The sequence below is a fragment of the Oncorhynchus clarkii genome, chromosome 30, assembly GCF_045791955.1.
Source record: "Oncorhynchus clarkii lewisi isolate Uvic-CL-2024 chromosome 30, UVic_Ocla_1.0, whole genome shotgun sequence".
Taxonomy (NCBI): Eukaryota; Metazoa; Chordata; class Actinopteri; order Salmoniformes; family Salmonidae; genus Oncorhynchus; species Oncorhynchus clarkii.
In genome coordinates this window covers 37,479,984-37,497,805 of record NC_092176.1, presented here as the reverse complement: position 1 = coordinate 37,497,805, position 17,822 = coordinate 37,479,984, and the positions used below count along the sequence as shown (strand labels likewise).

Sequence of the window (17,822 nt, the reverse complement as noted above, 5' to 3'; positions counted from 1 at the left end):
TACTAATTGATCCCTCTTACGTAAAGGGGAGAGGAGGAGAAAAGGGGAGGAGAACTTGGGAGAGAGGAGGAAAAAGGGGGAGGAGAAAGGGGGAGAAAGGGGGAGGAGAACGAAGGAGAAAGGGGGAGGAGAACTTGGGAGAGAGGGGGAGAAAGGGGGGAGAGAGAAGGAGAAAGGGGGGGAGAGAGGAGAAGAAAGGGGGAGGAGAACAGGGGAGGTAGGAGAAGAAAGGGGGAGGAGAACGGGAGAGACTGGGAGACACCGTGTGTGCCACACTGTCAGTCAGCTGTGTATCAATAGGCCAAGTTTAATCTAACCCCCAGCTAGCCTCTGCACCATTCTGTGTAGAAAGACACAGACACACACACACACTGTTTTCCCATAAATCAGTTATGGCATTAGTCCCTAAACAGTCATTAGCCAGCGCCAGTAATCCAGGGATTGTTAGGCTCAGCTTGTTAGCCACCCACCCCACCCTCATCATGATGTTATCTACTCAGTGGGAGGGCCCATAGGTGGAATAATCCATTGAGCTACACTGCATGGAGAAAAGTATGTGGACACCTGCTTGTCGAACATCTCATTCCAAAATCATGGGCATTCATATGGAGCTGGTCCCCCTGTCTTTCTGGCTGTCTTTGTGTGAATCAGCCAGTGATTGATTGAATGAGTCACCATTGTGACATGGTTTTAAATTCCCACATGAAAAGTTCCTTCTTAGTTTGTTTTTATATAAGTCCTGACTTCCTCTGTTCATCCTGGCCTGGAATAGACCCCAGAAACACTCTCTAACATCTCAGTGTTTCTCATTGTTGAAATCGGCCATGTCCTGCTACCCGTAACAGATGGCAGCTCCCTGCCCTGCCTCGACAGGGGGTGGCAAAGTATTTACTTATTTAACCGGGGTTGACGGAAGGAGGCTTTCTGTGTCACAACACTAACCCAGAGGGAGTTAGCTCTACGTTAATCAACCACACAGCCAGACTAACCATCCTGTTGAAGGTCTGTTGTGAAAGCTGCCACTGGCCTCATTCAAGGCCTTCACACCTACACTCTCTCCAACATATTGTTCTCCGGAAGACGGGGAGGCCATTTTATACTAGTGTTGCATTCATATGACATTTTTGGCCGATATCGATATTTTATTTGCCCCAAAAAATACGATACCGATATTAAACATTTTGGAGGCCTTTTAAGCATTCTAGTGCAGTTAAATAGTTAACACATGGCCACAGCAGTCTAAGGCACTGCATCTGTGCAAGAGGCGTTACTGCAGTCCCTGGTTCGAATCCAGCTGTATCACATCCGGCCGTAATCGGGAGTCCCATAAGGTGGCGCACAATTGGCCCAGCATCGGCCGGGGTAGGCCGTCATTGTAAATAAGAATTTGTTCTTAACTGACTTGCCTAGGGAAATAAAGGTTACACACTCCACACTGACCAAAAAGTTATTTTGTTGGCATTTACGTCTGTCCCCATTTACCAGTAAAACATCATCAAAACCTATTTCTTTCACTTACTCGCTGTGCTCTTTGGTTGTTCAGACGTTTCATTCTCAACCAGGAGTTCTATGGAACGCCGTTTGGGTCTTTGCATGTCAAAAAAGCTTGTTGACCAATCAGGACCTGAATAGGACTTCACGTAATAATTTAACACGCTCATACGTTTTTACATAGTGTAATCAATGTGTAATAACTATCACTCGTATTTCATATATCACAACGATTAATTGATACGTGTGCTAAAGTTGTCTCGCACACCTACAGTGCTGGTCATAATAAAAGCTAGCTAGCTGATGGATGCAAACAATGTTCTTCCTCAAAAACATAGCAAAACGACATCTGTTTCAGTAGCTATAGTTAGCTAGCTAACTATATAGATATGTGTCATCTAAAATAACCCTAATTTATAAGACATTTCTTATTTAATTAATGGTGGTCGGACCCTTCTATGTGAAGCTAGCCACAATAAGGATTAGCCACAATAGTGGACTTCATGGTTAGCCTTCAAAATAAAAGTATGGCATAACTCTACTATTTGTATTCATTTGCATCACTGTCAATGACACATTTATTTTGAAGGTAAAATGCAAATTCCACTATTGAATATTGAGATGAGATGAGGAGGCCACTATAGAATATTGAGATGAGACGAGGAGGCCACTATAGAATACTGAGATGAGACGAGGAGGCTGCTATAGAATATTGAGAAGAGACGAGGAGGCCGCTATAGAATATTGAGGAGACGAGGAGGCTGCTTTAGAATATTGAGATGAGACGAGGAGGCCGCTTTAGAATATTGAGATGAGACGAGGAGGCCGCTATAGAATATTGAGATGAGACGAGGAGGCCGATATAGAATATTGAGATGAGACGAGGAGGCCGATATAGAATATTGAGTTGAGACGAGGAGGCCGATATAGAATATTGAGACGAGGAGGCCGATCTAGAATTTTGAGATGAGACGAGGAGGCCGATATAGAATATTGAGACGAGACGAGGAGGCCGATATAGAATATTGAGACGAGACGAGGAGGCCGATATAGAATATTGAGACGAGACGAGGAGGCCGATATAGAATATTGAGACGAGACGAGGAGGCCGATATAGAATATTGAGACGAGACGAGGAGGCCGATATAGAATATTGAGACGAGACGAGGAGGCCGATATAGAATATTGAGACGAGACGAGGAGGCCGATATAGAATATTGAGACGAGACGAGGAGGCCGATATAGAATATTGAGACGAGGCGAGGAGGCCGATATAGAATATTGAGACGAGGCGAGGAGGCCGATATAGAATATTGAGACGAGACGAGGAGGCCGATATAGAATATTGAGACGAGACGAGGAGGCCGATATAGAATATTGAGACGAGACGAGGAGGCCGATATAGAATATTGAGACGAGGAGGCCGATATAGAATATTGAGACGAGGAGGCCGATATAGAATATTGAGACGGGGAGGCCGATATAGAATATTGAGACGGGGAGGCCGATATAGAATATTGAGACGGGGAGGCCGATATAGAATATTGAGACGAGGAGGCCGATATAGAATATTGAGACGAGACGAGGAGGCCGATATAGAATATTGAGACGACGAGGAGGCCGATATAGAATATTGAGATGAGACGAGGAGGCCGATATAGAATATTGAGAAGAGACGAGGAGGCCGCTATAGAGTATTGAGGTGCAGGGTAGGTGGGGTTGGGATGGCGATATGGCCTAAAAATCATATTTCGATTTTATTTATATATTGTAAATCATGATTTACAATAACATAAAAAATATTTTTTTCTAAATAAGCTTTTGTTGTACAATTTTAAAGGTAGAATACACAGCATTTTAAACAGTCAGCAATAATCTAATGAATTCAGGGCTTGTGATATTATATATAGGCTAAATATAAGCCTTCTACAATCATAAGACCCACTAATAATGTAATTATTTTCTCAAAATTTTTTAACCTGCTTTTCTGTTGTAATTACTGATTTGGATTTCAAGTCGGTCTATGAAAATGACATTTTTGTTACAAATGTAAACCAGAACCATGCATAATACACGTTCACTAATAATGAATAACTTGTTGAAGCAAGCGTTATAGACAATTAACACAGGTCTCATAAACAATCCCACAAGCCCACATGCTGGTGAGTATCCAGCTAATCTTTTATATTTCTAGTTTGGTCCATTTTCGATCTATTTGCTAGCTAACAAGGCAGAACAGTTGAATTATGAACACATAATTGGTGTGTGTCCACGTGTGTGTAAACTGAGATTAAGCGGTGAAGCGAGAGGTTTCACTCTCCCCCAAATTTCTCCTGACTTCCCGCTTTTGGGACAACGACTCCCCATTGTTAGGGCGGAGACATGAGCATCTCATCATTATATACAGATCTCTGGTGTAAATGGGAAGGTGCACAGCACAGAAAGCGCGAAGGAGAAGAAACCAAAAAGACAGTATGCTGACATAAACGCTCATAAAAAATAAAAAGATACAGGCATTTGGAATATTGCGCAAAAGCATTCATATTAATTAACTCTATCACCCAGCCCTAGGCGGGAAGCAATGTTCCTTCAGCTGGCACTGCAGCTGGAGGTCAGAGCCTGCAGCTGGAGGTCAGAGCCTACAGCTGGAGGTCAGAGCCTGCAGCTGGAGGTCAGAGCCTGCAGCTGGAGGTCAGAGCCTGAATTTAAGAAGTGACATTGATAAGGGGATCATAGGTTTCACCTGGATTCACCTGGTCGGTCTGTCGTGGAAAGAGCAGGTGTTCTTAATGTTTTGTATACTCTGTGTATAGGGAGTAGTAAAAACATGGCTGTATACAGGGGGTACCATGGAGGGGGGGGGGGAGAGGGAGACAGGGTCCAGAGCGGCCTGTACTAATTGATCCCTCTTACGTAAAGGGGAGAGGAGGAGAAAAGGGGAGGAGAACTTGGGAGAGAGGAGGAAAAAGGGGGAGGAGAAAGGGGGAGAAAGGGGGAGGAGAACGAAGGAGAAAGGGGGAGGAGAACTTGGGAGAGAGGGGGAGAAAGGGGGGGAGAGAGAAGGAGAAAGGGGGGGAGAGAGGAGAAGAAAGGGGGAGGAGAACAGGGGAGGTAGGAGAAGAAAGGGGGAGGAGAACGGGAGAGACTGGGAGACACCGTGTGTGCCACACTGTCAGTCAGCTGTGTATCAATAGGCCAAGTTTAATCTAACCCCCAGCTAGCCTCTGCACCATTCTGTGTAGAAAGACACAGACACACACACACACTGTTTTCCCATAAATCAGTTATGGCATTAGTCCCTAAACAGTCATTAGCCAGCGCCAGTAATCCAGGGATTGTTAGGCTCAGCTTGTTAGCCACCCACCCCACCCTCATCATGATGTTATCTACTCAGTGGGAGGGCCCATAGGTGGAATAATCCATTGAGCTACACTGCATGGAGAAAAGTATGTGGACACCTGCTTGTCGAACATCTCATTCCAAAATCATGGGCATTCATATGGAGCTGGTCCCCCTTTTGCTGCTATAACAGCCTCCACTCTGCTGGGAAGGATTTCCACTAGATGTTGGAACATTGCTGAGGGGACTTGCTTCCATTCAGCCACAAGAGCATTAGTGAGGTCGGGCACTGATGTTGGGCGATTAGGTCTGGCTCGCAGTCAACGTTCCAATTCAGGTGTTCGATAGAGTTGAGGTCAGGGTTCTGTGCAGGCCAATCAAGTTCTTCCACACCGATCTCAACAAACCATTTCTGTATGGACCTCGCTTTGTGCATGGGGGCATTGTCATGCTGGGACAGGAAAGGGCCTTCCCCAAACTGTTGCCGCAAAGTTGGAAACACAGAATCGTCTAGAATGCCATTGTATGCTGTAGCGTTACGATTTCCCGAACCATGAAAAACAGCCCCAGACCATTATTCCTTCTCCACCAAACTTTACACTTTGCACTATGCATTGGGGCAGGTAGTGTTCTCCTGGCATCTGCCAAACCCAGATTTGTCTGTCGGACTGCCAGATGGTGAAACGTGATTCATTCCAAAGTCCAATGGCGGCGAGCTTTACACCACTCCAGCCGATCCTTTGCATTGCGCATGGTGATCTTAGGCTTGGGTGCGGCTGCTCGGCCATGGAAACCCATTTCATGAAGCTCCTGACGAACAGTTCTTGTGCTGACGTTGCTTCCAAAGGAAGTTTGGAACTCTGTAGTGAGTGTTGCAACCGAGGACAGACTATTTTTAGACGCTGCGTGCTTCGGCACTCGGCAGTCCCTTTCTGTGAGCTTGTGTGGCCTACCACTTCGCAGCTGAGCCGTTGTTGCTCCTAGACATTTCCACTTCACAATATCAACACTTACAGTTGTCCGGGGCAGCTCTAACAGGGCAGGAATTTGATGAATTGACTTGTAGGAAAGGTGGCATCCTAGGTGGCGCACAATTGTCTGGGGTTGGCTGTCATAGTAAAAAAATATTTGTTCTTAACTGACTTGCCTAGTTAAATAAAGGTTCAATAAATCAATATAAATAAATGACGGTGCCACGTTGAAAGTCTCTGAGCTCTTCAGGCCATTCTACTGCCAATGTTTGTCTATGGAGATTGCTTGGCTGTGTGCTCGATTTTTATACACCTGTCAGCCATGGGTGTGGCTGAAAAAGATCAAGGACAACAACCACCTGAGCCACGGCCTGTTCACCCCGCTACCATCCAGTAGGAGAGGTCAGTACAGGTGCATCAAAGCTGGGACCAAGATAGATATTTTTTAATCTTAAGGACATCAGACTGTTAAATAGCCTTCACTAGCCGGCTACCACCCGGTTACGCAACCCTGCTCCTTAGAGGCTGCTGCCCTATATACATAGACGTGGAATCACTGGTCACTTTAATAATGGAACACCAGTCACTTTAATAATGTTTACATACCGCTTTACTCATCTCATATGTATATACTGTATTCTATTCTACTGTATTTTAGTCAATGCCACTCTGAAATTGCTCAATCTAATATAACAGTTGAAGTCGGAAGTTTACTTACACTTAGGTTGGAGTCATTAAAACTAGTTTTTCAACCACTCCACCAATTTCTTGTTAACAAACTATAGTTTTGGCAAGTCTGTTAGGACATCTACTTTGTGCATGACACAAGTAACTTGTCCAACATTTGTTTACAGACGGATTATTTCACTTATAATTGACTGTATCACAACTTCCAGAAGTTTACATACACTAAGTTGACTGGGCCTTTAAACAGCTTGGAAAATTCCATAAAACGATGTCATGGCTTTAGAAGTTTCTGATAGGCTAATTGACATCATTTGAGTCAATTGAAGGTGTACCTGTGGATGTATTTCAAGGCCTACCTTCAAACTCAATACCTCTGTGCTTGACATCATGGGAAAATCAAAAGAAATCAGCCAAGACTTCAGAAAAAAAATTATAGACCTTCACAAGTCTGGTTCATCCTTGGGAGCAATTTCCAAACACCTGATGGTACCACGTTCATCTGTACAAACAATAGTATGCAAGTATAAACACCATGGGACCACGCAGCCGTAATACCGCTCAGGAAGGAGATGCGTTCTGTCTCCTAGAGATGAACGTACTTTGGTGCAAAAAGTGCAAATCAATCCCAGAACAACAGCAAAGGACCTTGTGAAGATGCTGGAGGAAACAGGTACAAAAGTATCTATATCCACAGTAAAACGAGTCCTATATCGACATAACCTGAAAGACTGCTCACCAAAGAAGAAGCCACTGCTCCAAAACTGACATTAAAAAGCCAGACTACGGTTTGCAAATGCACATAGAGACAAAGATCTTACTTTTTGGAGAAATGTCCTCTGGTCTGATGAAACAAAAATAGAACTGTTTGGCCATAATGACCATCGTTATGTTTGGAGGAAAAAGGGGGAGGCTTGCAAGCCGAAGAACACCATCCCAACCGTTAAGCACGGGGGTGGCAGCATCATGTTGTGGGGGTGCTTTGCTGCAGGAGGGACTGGTGCACTTCACAAAATAGGTGGCATCATGGGGAGGGAAAATTATGTGGATATATTGAAGCAACATCTCAAGACATCCGTCAGGAAGTTATAGCTTGGTCGCAAATGGGTCTTCCAAATGGACAATGACCCCAAGCATTCTTCCAAAGTTGTGGCAAAATGGTTTAAGGACAACAAAGTCAAGGTATTTGAGTGGCCATCACAAAGCCCTGACCTCAATCCTATAGAATATTTGTGGGCAGAACTGAAAAAGCGTGTGCGAGCAAGGAGGCCTACAAGCCTGACTCAGTTACACCAGCTCTGTAGGGAGGAATGGGCCAAAATTCACCCAACTTATTGTGAGAAGTTTGTGGAAGGCTGCCCGAACCGTTTGACCTAAGTTAAACAATTTAAAGCCAATGCTACCAAATACTAATTATGTGTATATAAACTTCTGACCCACTGGGAATGTGATGAAAGAAATAAAAGCTGAAATATATCATTGTTTCTACTATTATTCTGACATTTCACATTCTTAAAATAAAATGGGGATCCTAACTGACCTAAAACGGAATTTGGCTAAGGTGTATGTAAACGTCCGACTTCAACTGTGTGTGTGTGTGTGTGTGTGTGTTTATTAATTCCATTATTTTACTTTTAGATTTGTGTGTATTGTTGTGAATAGTTTTTAGATACTACTGCACTGTTGGAGATAGAAACACAAGCATTTCGTTACACCCACAACATCTGCTAAATTGTGTATGTGACCATTAACATTGATTTGAAGTTGCAGAATCCACTAATTTGAAGGTGTGTACTTTTGGCAATGTAGTGTATGTTTAGGGGGGTGGGAGAGCACTGACATGTGGAGCCTGCCAACAATAGAATGTTAGGTGGATGGAGCCTGCCAACAATATAATGTTAGGAGGTGGATGGAGCCTGTCAACAATAGAATGTTAGGAGGTGGATGGAGCCTGTCAACAATAGAATGTTAGGAGGTGGATGGAACCTGCCAACAATAGAATGTTAGGAGGTGGATGGAGCCTGACAACAATAGAATGTTAGGAGGTGGATGGAGCCTGTCAACAATAGAATGTTAGGAGGTGGGTGGAGCCTGCCAACAATAGAATGTTAGGTGGTGGATGGAGCCTGACAACAATAGAATGTTAGGAGGTGGATGGAGCCTGACAACAATAGAATGTTAGGTGGTGGATGGAGCCTGACAACAATAGAATGTTAGGTGGTGGATGGAGCCTGCCAACAATAGAATGTTAGGTGGATGGAGCCTGCCAACAATATAATGTTAGGAGGTGGGTGGAGCCTGCCAACAATAGAATGTTAGGTGGTGGATGGAGCCTGACAACAATAGAATGTTAGGAGGTGGATGGAGCCTGTCAACAATAGAATGTTAGGAGGTGGGTGGAGCCTGACAACAATAGAATGTTAGGAGGTGGATGGAGCTTGCCAACAATATAATGGTAGGAGGTGGGTGGAGCCTGCCAACAATAGAATGTTAGGTGGTGGATGGAGCCTGACAACAATAGAATGTTAGGAGGTGGGTGGAGCCTGCCAACAATAGAATGTTAGGTGGTGGATGGAGCCTGACAACAATAGAATGTTAGGTGGTGGATGGAGCCTGACAACAATAGAATGTTAGGAGGTGGATGGAGCCTGCCAACAATAGAATGTTAGGAGGTGGGTGGAGCCTGCCAACAATAGAATGTTAGGTGGTGGATGGAGCCTGACAACAATAGAATGTTAGGAGGTGGGTGGAGCCTGCCAACAATAGAATGTTAGGTGGATGGAGCCTGCCAACAATATAATGTTAGGAGGTGGATGGAGCCTGTTAACCATAGAATGTTAGGTGGTGGATGGAGCCTGTCAACAATAGAATGTTAGGAGGTGGATGGAGCCTGTCAACAATAGAATGTTAGGAGGTGGATGGAGCCTGCCAACAATATAATGTTAGGAGGTGGGTGGAGCCTGCCAACAATAGAATGTTAGGAGGTGGATGGAGCCTGTCAACAATAGAATGTTAGGAGGTGGATGGAGCCTGCCAACAATAGAATGTTAGGAGGTGGAATGGGAATAGTTTGTTTACGGCTGCTCTTGTACTGCTACAAAGGGATTGGTCTAAAGGAGATGAAAAGAGGAGAGATTTGGTTATTTGTGGTATTATGACGTACAATGCCAACGGAAAGTATTCAGACCCCCCTGAAGGCATTTAGACCCGTTCAATCACCAGCTGCGCGCCTGGACTTAGTCTCTGGAGCAAAAGCTGAACATTTTTTGAAGGTTTTTTGAAAAATGTCCAAAATGACCCGGGGGGGTCCCCCAACTCGGCCATGGACCTCCAGCACCCCCCAGAAGGCCCCATAAACCATCTCGATATTTGCATCTGGTAACCCGTTCAATCACCAGGTGCACGACTGGACTGGAGCAAAATTAAAAAGTGGGCACTCATTTTGTTAGGTTAGAGCCTTATTCTAAAATTGATTAAATTATTTTAAATTTATACAAAAATAACAAACCGGAAATATAACATTCACATAAATATTCAGACCCTTTACTCAGAACTTTGTTGAAGCACCTTTAGCAGTAATTACAACCTTGAGTCTTGGGTACAAAATTGCCACACCAGCATTTGAGGAGTTTCTCCCATTCTTCTCTGCAGATTCTCTCAAGCTCTGTCAGGTTGGATCGGGAGCGTTGCTGCACAGCTATTTTCAGGTCTCTCCAGAGATGTTTGATCAGGTTCAAGTCCAGGCTCTGGCTGGACCACTCAAGGACATTCAGAAAGCTGTCCCAAAGCCACTCCTGTGTTGTCTTGGATGTGTGCTTAGGGTTGTTGTCCTGTTGGAAGGTGAACCTTCGCCCCCAGTCTGAGGTCCTGAGCGCTCCGGAGGAGGTTTCCATCAAGGATTCTTTGCTCTGGTCATCTTTCCATCAATCCTGACTAGTCTCCCAGTCCCTGCTGCTGAAAAACATCCCCACATCATGATGCTGCCCCCACCATGCTTCACCGTAGGGAAGGTGCCAGGTTTCCTCCAGACGTGATGCTTGACATTCAGGCCAAAGAGTTCAATCTTGGTTTCATCAGACCAGAGAATCTTGTTTCTCATGGTCTGAGAGTCATGTGCCTTTTTACTGAGGAGTGGCTTCTGTCTGGCCACTCTACCATAAAGGCCTGATTGGTGGAGTGCTGCAGAGATGGTTGTCCTTCTGGAAGGTTCTCCCATTTCCACAGAGGAACTTCGGATTCTTGGTCACCTATCTGACCAAGACCCTTCTCTCCCGATTGCTCAGTTTGGCCGGGCGGCCAGCTCTCGGAAGAATCTTGGTGCTTCTTCCATTTAAGAATGATGGAGGCCACTGTGTCTTTGAGGACCTCCAATGATGCAGAAATGTTTTGGTACCTTTGCCTCGACAAAATCCTGTCTCAAGCTCTACAGACAATTCCTTCGACCTCATGGCTTGGTTTTTGCTCTGACATACACTGTCAACTGTCCAAATAATGTCCAGTCAATTGATTTCACCACCAATCAAGTTGTAGAAACATTTCAAGAATGAGAAACAGAGTCATGCGTCCTCCGATACACAACCCAACCAAGCCGCACTGCTTCACAGTGCGCATCCAACCCGGAAACCAGCACCTGAGCTCCATTTAGAGTCTCCTAGCAAAGTGTCGGAATAGTTATGTAAATATAGTATTTCTTTTTATTTTATTTTTATTTTTTTACCCCTTTTTCTCCCCAATTTCGTGGTATCCAATTGTTGTAGTAGCTACTATCTTGTCTCATCGCTACAACTCCCGTACGGGCTCGGGAGAGACGAAGGTTGAAAGTCATGCGTCCTCCGATACCCAACCAAGCCGCACTGCTTCTTAACACAGTGCGCATCCAACCCGGAAGCCAGCCGCACCAATGCGCCGGAGGAAACACTGTGCACCTGGCCACCTTGGTTAGCGCACACTGCGCCCAGCCCGCCACAGGAGTCGCTGGTGCGCGATGAGACAAGGACACCCCTACCGACCAATCCCTCCCTAACCCGGATGACGCTAGGCCAATTGTGCGTCGCCCCACGGACCTCCCGGTCGCGGCCGGATACGACAGAGCCTGGGCGCGAACCCAGGGGCTCTGATGGCACAGCTGGCGCTGCAGTACAGCGCCCTTAACCACTGCGCCACCCGGGAGGCCCTGTAAATACAGTATTTCTGTGTTTGTTTTTTAATACATTTTCAAAAATGTCCCAAAATATGTTTTTGCTTTGTCACAATGGGGTGTGTCGATTGCTGAGGAAACTGTTTTATTTAATCTGTTTTAGAATAAGGCTGTAACGTAACAAAATGTGAAAAAAGTTGAGGGGTCTGAATAGTTTCCGAATGCGCTGTGTTCATGAATGAATGAATTGGTTGTTTTTGGAAATGTGTGTCTGTGTGTAGGAGGGGGGGGGGGGGGGGGGGGGGGGGGCAGCATTTGTTAATAGCATAGGCGTGGGAGCAGAGTCATGAGAAATGGGACCATTCTCTTCCAGATAATCTCCCTCCGCCCCAATCTTCATTCCACCGTTATTACAGCTACGTGTGTGTGTTTCCTGTTACACGCCATTACATAGGCCTATTTTTGGTTGGTTGTTTGTTCGTGTCTGCTCCCAGACGTCAGTCGATTCTGTTTCCAGAATATTGTCATCAGCGATCAAATATTTGCCCCTTGGTGTGAGGGAGGGAGGGAAGGGTGGGAGGCGGGGAAGGAGAGAGGGGGAAGGAGAAGGGGATTGAGAAAGGTGGGGAGGGAGGGAGGCATGGAGGGGAGAATAATTTTTGGTGGGAAGATGGGTTGTGGGTGCTAGTAGATTGTGTGTGTACTGGCGTTTTGCTGCTCCACTGTAGCTGGCCACTCTCATCACATGATGTGCAGCTGTTTGCAAACTACTGGCAGCCCTATTCAGTAATATATCAGCCATTATTTCATAAAGCCTTTTTATCACACAACATGCAGGCAGGCAGGTGAGACCGGTCCGACAGGGACTGACAGTTTCAGTCGGTTATGAAGGCAGAACATTTTAACACACATCCAGCTGTATGCAAAGCACAGGCAGCCCCATTCAGGAATATGTCAGCCATAGGCTATGATTTTAACACACACACACACACACACACACACACACACACACACACACACTCTACCTCTTTCTCTCCCTCTCTCTCTCTCTCTACCTCTCTCTCTCTTCCTCTCTCTCGCTCTCTCTCGCTCGGGGTCATGCAAGTTCGTCCTGTCAACAGATACACCAGCTGTAATCTAGATAACCTCTGCTCCTGGAGATAATAGACCGTGTGCAGCCTTTTGTTCCAGCCCAACACTAACACAAATAATCAAGTAATCATGGTGCGAGATACACCCACACTGCAGGGCCTGTTTGGACTAGAGTTGCCGGTCCCTGCTCTAGAGGTTCATCATGTTCTAGTAGACAGTCAGTGGAACACAGAGAACTCTCTTCTCAGGAGGGGTCAGTTAGGGTTCTCTCACTGTTGATGATTCATTCATAAACACCTGAACTTTGACACCGACCTACCTAGACCCATGTGGTTACATGAACGAACACACACACACACACACACACACACACACACACACACTACGAGCACTGCCTTCTGTTCAACGGCTAATGTTCAAGTCATATTCTGGTTGAACACACTGTGTAACCCACTCAGCTTGATGTTCCTGTGTGACCTGATCATAATGTTCAACTAACCTTAATCAATTGAGGCTAAACGTATTGTGGTGTTCCCAGCTATCATTAAATGTCTCATAATGTGTAATGTGCTGTGTGTATTGCACTGTAAACCACACCTGGGTTCAAATCCTGTTTGAAATCTTTTAAATACTTTGAGCCAGATGGGCAGAGTTTGCAGTTTTGGGACCATTCTGTTGATTCATTATGCCAGACAAGCTCAATCAAGCACAGATAAAGTATTTAAATGATTTTGAACATATTTGAACCCAGGACGTGTGTGTGTGTGTGTGTGTGTGTGTGTGTGTGTGTGTGTGTGTGTGTGTGTGTGTGTGTGTGTGTGTGTGTGTGTGTGTGTGTGTGTGTGTGTGTGTGTGTGTGTGTGTGTGTGTGTGTGTGTGTGTGTGTGTGTGTGTGTGTGTGTGTGTGTGTGTGTGTGTGTGTATTGTGAAAGCTGATGGATGGACATGTAGAGCAGGTCAGACTAGAATAGCGTCTAGCTTTTCACCCCTCCTGTCTGGTTCTATTCTTTCTCTCTCTGACCTCCCCTACTTTAAACATACCACGCATGGTGTGGAGGTGTGTAAACACGTGTCCTTTGTATACTCTGATGGTCTATTCAAGGGCTGTATGTCCTTTACAGATCTGAGCTGGGTCAGAGTGGCTGAGGAGGTTTCTGTTCCGACAGAGATCTGAGCTGGGTCAGAGTGGCTGAGGAGGTTTCTGTTCTGACAGAGAGCTGAGCTGGGTCAGAGTGGCTGAGGAGGTTTCTGTTCTGACAGAGATCTGAGCTGGGTCAGAGTGGCTGAGGAGGTTTCTGTTCCGACAGAGATCTGAGCTGGGTCAGAGTGGCTGAGGAGGTTTCTGTTCCGACAGAGATCTGAGCTGGGTCAGAGTGGCTGAGGAGGTTTCTGTTCTGACAGAGAGCTGAGCTGGGTCAGAGTGGCTGAGGAGGTTTCTGTTCCGACAGAGATCTGAGCTGGGTCAGAGTGGCTGAGGAGGTTTCTGTTCTGACAGAGAGCTGAGCTGGGTCAGAGTGGCTGAGGAGGTTTCTGTTCTGACAGAGAGCTGAGCTGGGTCAGAGTGGCTGAGGAGGTTTCTGTTCTGACAGAGATCTGAGCTGGGTCAGAGTGGCTGAGGAGGTTTCTGTTCCGACAGAGATCTGAGCTGGGTCAGAGTGGCTGAGGAGGTTTCTGTTCCGACAGAGATCTGAGCTGGGTCAGAGTGGCTGAGGAGGTTTCTGTTCTGACAGAGAGCTGAGCTGGGTCAGAGTGGCTGAGGAGGTTTCTGTTCCGACAGAGATCTGAGCTGGGTCAGAGTGGCTGAGGAGGTTTCTGTTCTGACAGAGAGCTGAGCTGGGTCAGAGTGGCTGAGGAGGTTTCTGTTCTGACAGAGAGCTGAGCTGGGTCAGAGTGGCTGAGGAGGTTTCTGTTCTGACAGAGAGCTGAGCTGGGTCAGAGTGGCTGAGGAGGTTTCTGTTCTGACAGAGAGCTGAGCTTGGTCAGAGTGGCTGAGGAGGTTTCTGTTCATATGTATATGCTCTTTTATTTCTGGGAAGGAAATAAATTGCTGACAGAAGTTAAATCTGTCATTCTAATTCTAAATCCCTCTCTTCTCCTGTCTCTTTCCATCCCCTCCTCCACCTTTCCTCTCTTCTTCTCCTCTCTCCTTCCCTCTCTTCTTCTCCTCTCTCCTTCCCTCTCTTCTCTATTCTTCTCCTCCCTCCTTCTCTCTTCTTCTCCTCTCTCCTTCCCTCTCTTCTCTTCTTCTTTCTCCTTCCCTCTCTTCTTCTCTTCTCTCACCTACCCTCTCTTCTTCTCTCACCTACCCTCTCTTCTTCTCCTCTCTCCTTCCCTCTCTTCTCTTCTTCTCTCACCTACCCTCTCTTCTCTTCTTCTCTCACCTACCCTCTCTTCTTCTCTCACCTACCCTCTCTTCTTCTCCTCTCTCCTTCCCTCTCTTCTCTTCTTCTCTCACCTACCCTCTCTTCTTCTCTTCTCCTCTCTCCTTCCCTCTCTTCTCTTCTTTTCCCACCTACCCTCTCCTCCCTCTCTTCTTCTCCTCACTCCTTCTCTCTCTTTCGGTCTCTTCTCTCCTTCTCTCTTCTTCTTCTCTTCTTTTCTCTCCTTCCCTCTCTTCTCCTCTCCTTCCCTCCCACTGTTTAGATTCCAGGGTCAATGTTGTATGTGAGTAAGGAAAATGAGCGGGGGGAATTAACTGTGCTGTGTTGCTGCAGTTCACACATTCCTCCCCCCCCCCCCCCCCCCAGCACCCTACCCTGCCAGCTCTGTGACAACACCATAGAGGCCTCCTCACCCTGTCTGTCTCTGTCCATCTACCTCTCTCTGTCTCTATTCCGGCCATCTCTCTGTGACGACACATTCAACGAAGTCTCCTTACGCCCTCAATCTCCTTGTCCCGTCCAGCCATTCAGAGAGGTATGGGGTTGTTCTTTGTCCCTAATCCATTGTCTGTGTTTCCCTGTGTGTCGCTCAGGGTCGGGTGGAGGTGGAAGCCGGGAACGAGAACATGAAGTTTGAGACGGGACCCTTCTCCTACTACGGAGTCATGGCCCTCAGTGCTCCCACGTTAGGTGAGTCCTCTCTCTCTCTCCTCCATTACTCTGTTTGTTTCTTTTCTATATCTCTCTCCTCTGTTACTCTGTCTGTTTCTCTTCTATCTCAAACTCTGTTCTCTCTCTCCTCCATTACTCTGTCTCTCTCTTCTATCTCTCTCTCCTCCGTTACTCTATCTGTTTCTCTTCTATCTCTCTCTCCTCCGTTACTCTATCTGTCTCTCTTCTATCTCTCTCTCCTCCGTTACTCTATCTGTTTCTCTTCTATCTCTCTCTCCTCCGTTACTCTGTCTGTTTCTCTTCTATCTCTCTCAAACTGTTCTCTCTCTCCGTTACTCTGTCTGTTTCTCTTCTATCTCTCTCTCCTCCGTTACTCTATCTGTTTCTCTTCTATCTCTCTCTCCTCCGTTACTCTGTCTGTTTCTCTTCTATCTCTCTCTCCTCCGTTACTCTGTCTGTCTCCTATCTCTCTCTCCTCCGTTACTCTGTCTGTCTCTCTCTCCTCCGTTACTCTGTCTGTTTCTCTTCTATCTCTCTCAAACTCTGTTCTCTCTCTCCTCCGTTACTCTGTCTGTTTCTCTTCTATCTCTCTCTCCTCCGTTACTCTGTCTGTTTCTCTTCTATCTCTCTCTCCTCCATTACTCTGTCTGTTTCTCTTCTAACTCTCTCAAACTCTGTTCTCTCTCTCCTCCGTTACTCTGTCTGTTTCTCTTCTATCTCTCTCTCCTCCGTTACTCTGTCTGTTTCTCTTCTATCTCTCTCTCCTCCATTACTCTGTCTGTTTCTCTTCTATCTCTCTCAAACTCTGTTCTCTCTCTCCTCCGTTACTCTGTCTGTTTCTCTTCTATCTCTCTCTCCTCCGTTACTCTGTCTGTTTCTCTTCTATCTCTCTCTCCTCCATTACTCTGTCTGTTTCTCTTCTATCTCTCTCAAACTCTGTTCTCTCTCTCCTCCGTTACTCTGTCTGTTTCTCTTCTATCTCTCTCTCCTCCGTTACTCTGTCTGTTTAGTCTTCTATCTCTCTCAAACTCTGTTCTCCCTCTCCTCCATTACTCTCTGTCTCCTATCTCTCTCAAACTCTGTTCTCTCTGTCTCCTATCTCTCTCAAACTCTGTTCTCTCTCTCTTCTATCTCTCTCAAACTCTGTTCTCCCTCTCCTCCGTTACTCTCTGTCTCCTATCTCTCTCAAACTCTGTTCTCTCTGTCTCCTATCTCTCTCAAACTCTGTTCTCTCTCTCTTCTATCTATCTCAAACTCTGTTCTCTCTCTCCTTCACTCCAGTAGCATTTTACTCCCTTGGTTTCAGTGGCTTTCTGTTGTCAGTTGTCATGACTGTTGAGGATTGCCAAACTTCAGTGGGTAATGTGGTGACAGTGTTGAGACGTCTCACTGCTAACATCTAGTGGCCAGGAGATAGATTGACAATGCAGATGTGGCCAGTGATATACACTGATTATACAAAACATTAGGAACACCTGCTTTTTCCATGACATAGACTGAACAGGTGAATCCAGGTGAAAGCTAATGATCCCTTATTCATGTCACTTTGTTAAACCCACTTCGATCAGTGTAGTTGAAGATGAATCGCATTAGTGGAAATGAAAACTGCCCTCAGAACAGTCTGTTGTATTGCTACCATGCTGTGTTGTCATGTGTTGCTGCCATGCTGTTGTTGTCTTAGGTCTCTCTTTATGTAGTGTTGTGGTGTCTCTCTTTATGTAGTGTTGTGGTGTCTCTCTTTATGTAGTGTTGTGGTGTCTCTCTTTATGTAGTGTTGTGGTGTCTCTCTTTATGTAGTGTTGTGGTGTCTCTCTTTATGTAGTGTTGTGGTGTCTCTCTTTATGTAGTGTTGTGTTGTCTCTCTTTATGTAGTGTTGTGGTGTCTCTCTTTATGTAGTGTTGTGGTGTCTCTCTTTATGTAGTGTTGTGGTGTCTCTCTTTATGTAGTGTTGTGGTGTCTCTCTTTATGTAGTGTTGTGGTGTCTCTCTTTATGTAGTGTTGTGGTGTCTCTCTTTATGTAGTGTTGTGGTGTCTCTCTTTATGTAGTGTTGTGG

The 17,822-nt window shown here is 45.8% G+C and overlaps 2 protein-coding genes across 3 annotated transcripts in view; both read left to right on the top strand.

The window, feature by feature from the left end:
- The window catches only part of LOC139389815 (histone H2A.V), a 257,719-nt gene that overhangs the window by 104,743 nt on the left and 135,154 nt on the right, over positions 1–17,822 (top strand). The gene's annotated exons all lie outside the window — the stretch shown is intronic.
- Positions 1–17,822, top strand: part of LOC139390025 (metal transporter CNNM4-like) — a 73,324-nt gene that overhangs the window by 46,099 nt on the left and 9,403 nt on the right. For both annotated transcript variants that reach the window (XM_071137133.1, XM_071137132.1), the window contains exon 5: positions 15,689–15,785. In XM_071137133.1, coding sequence (XP_070993234.1) covers positions 15,689–15,785 — 97 coding nt within the window. The remainder of the gene's footprint in view (positions 1–15,688; positions 15,786–17,822) is intronic.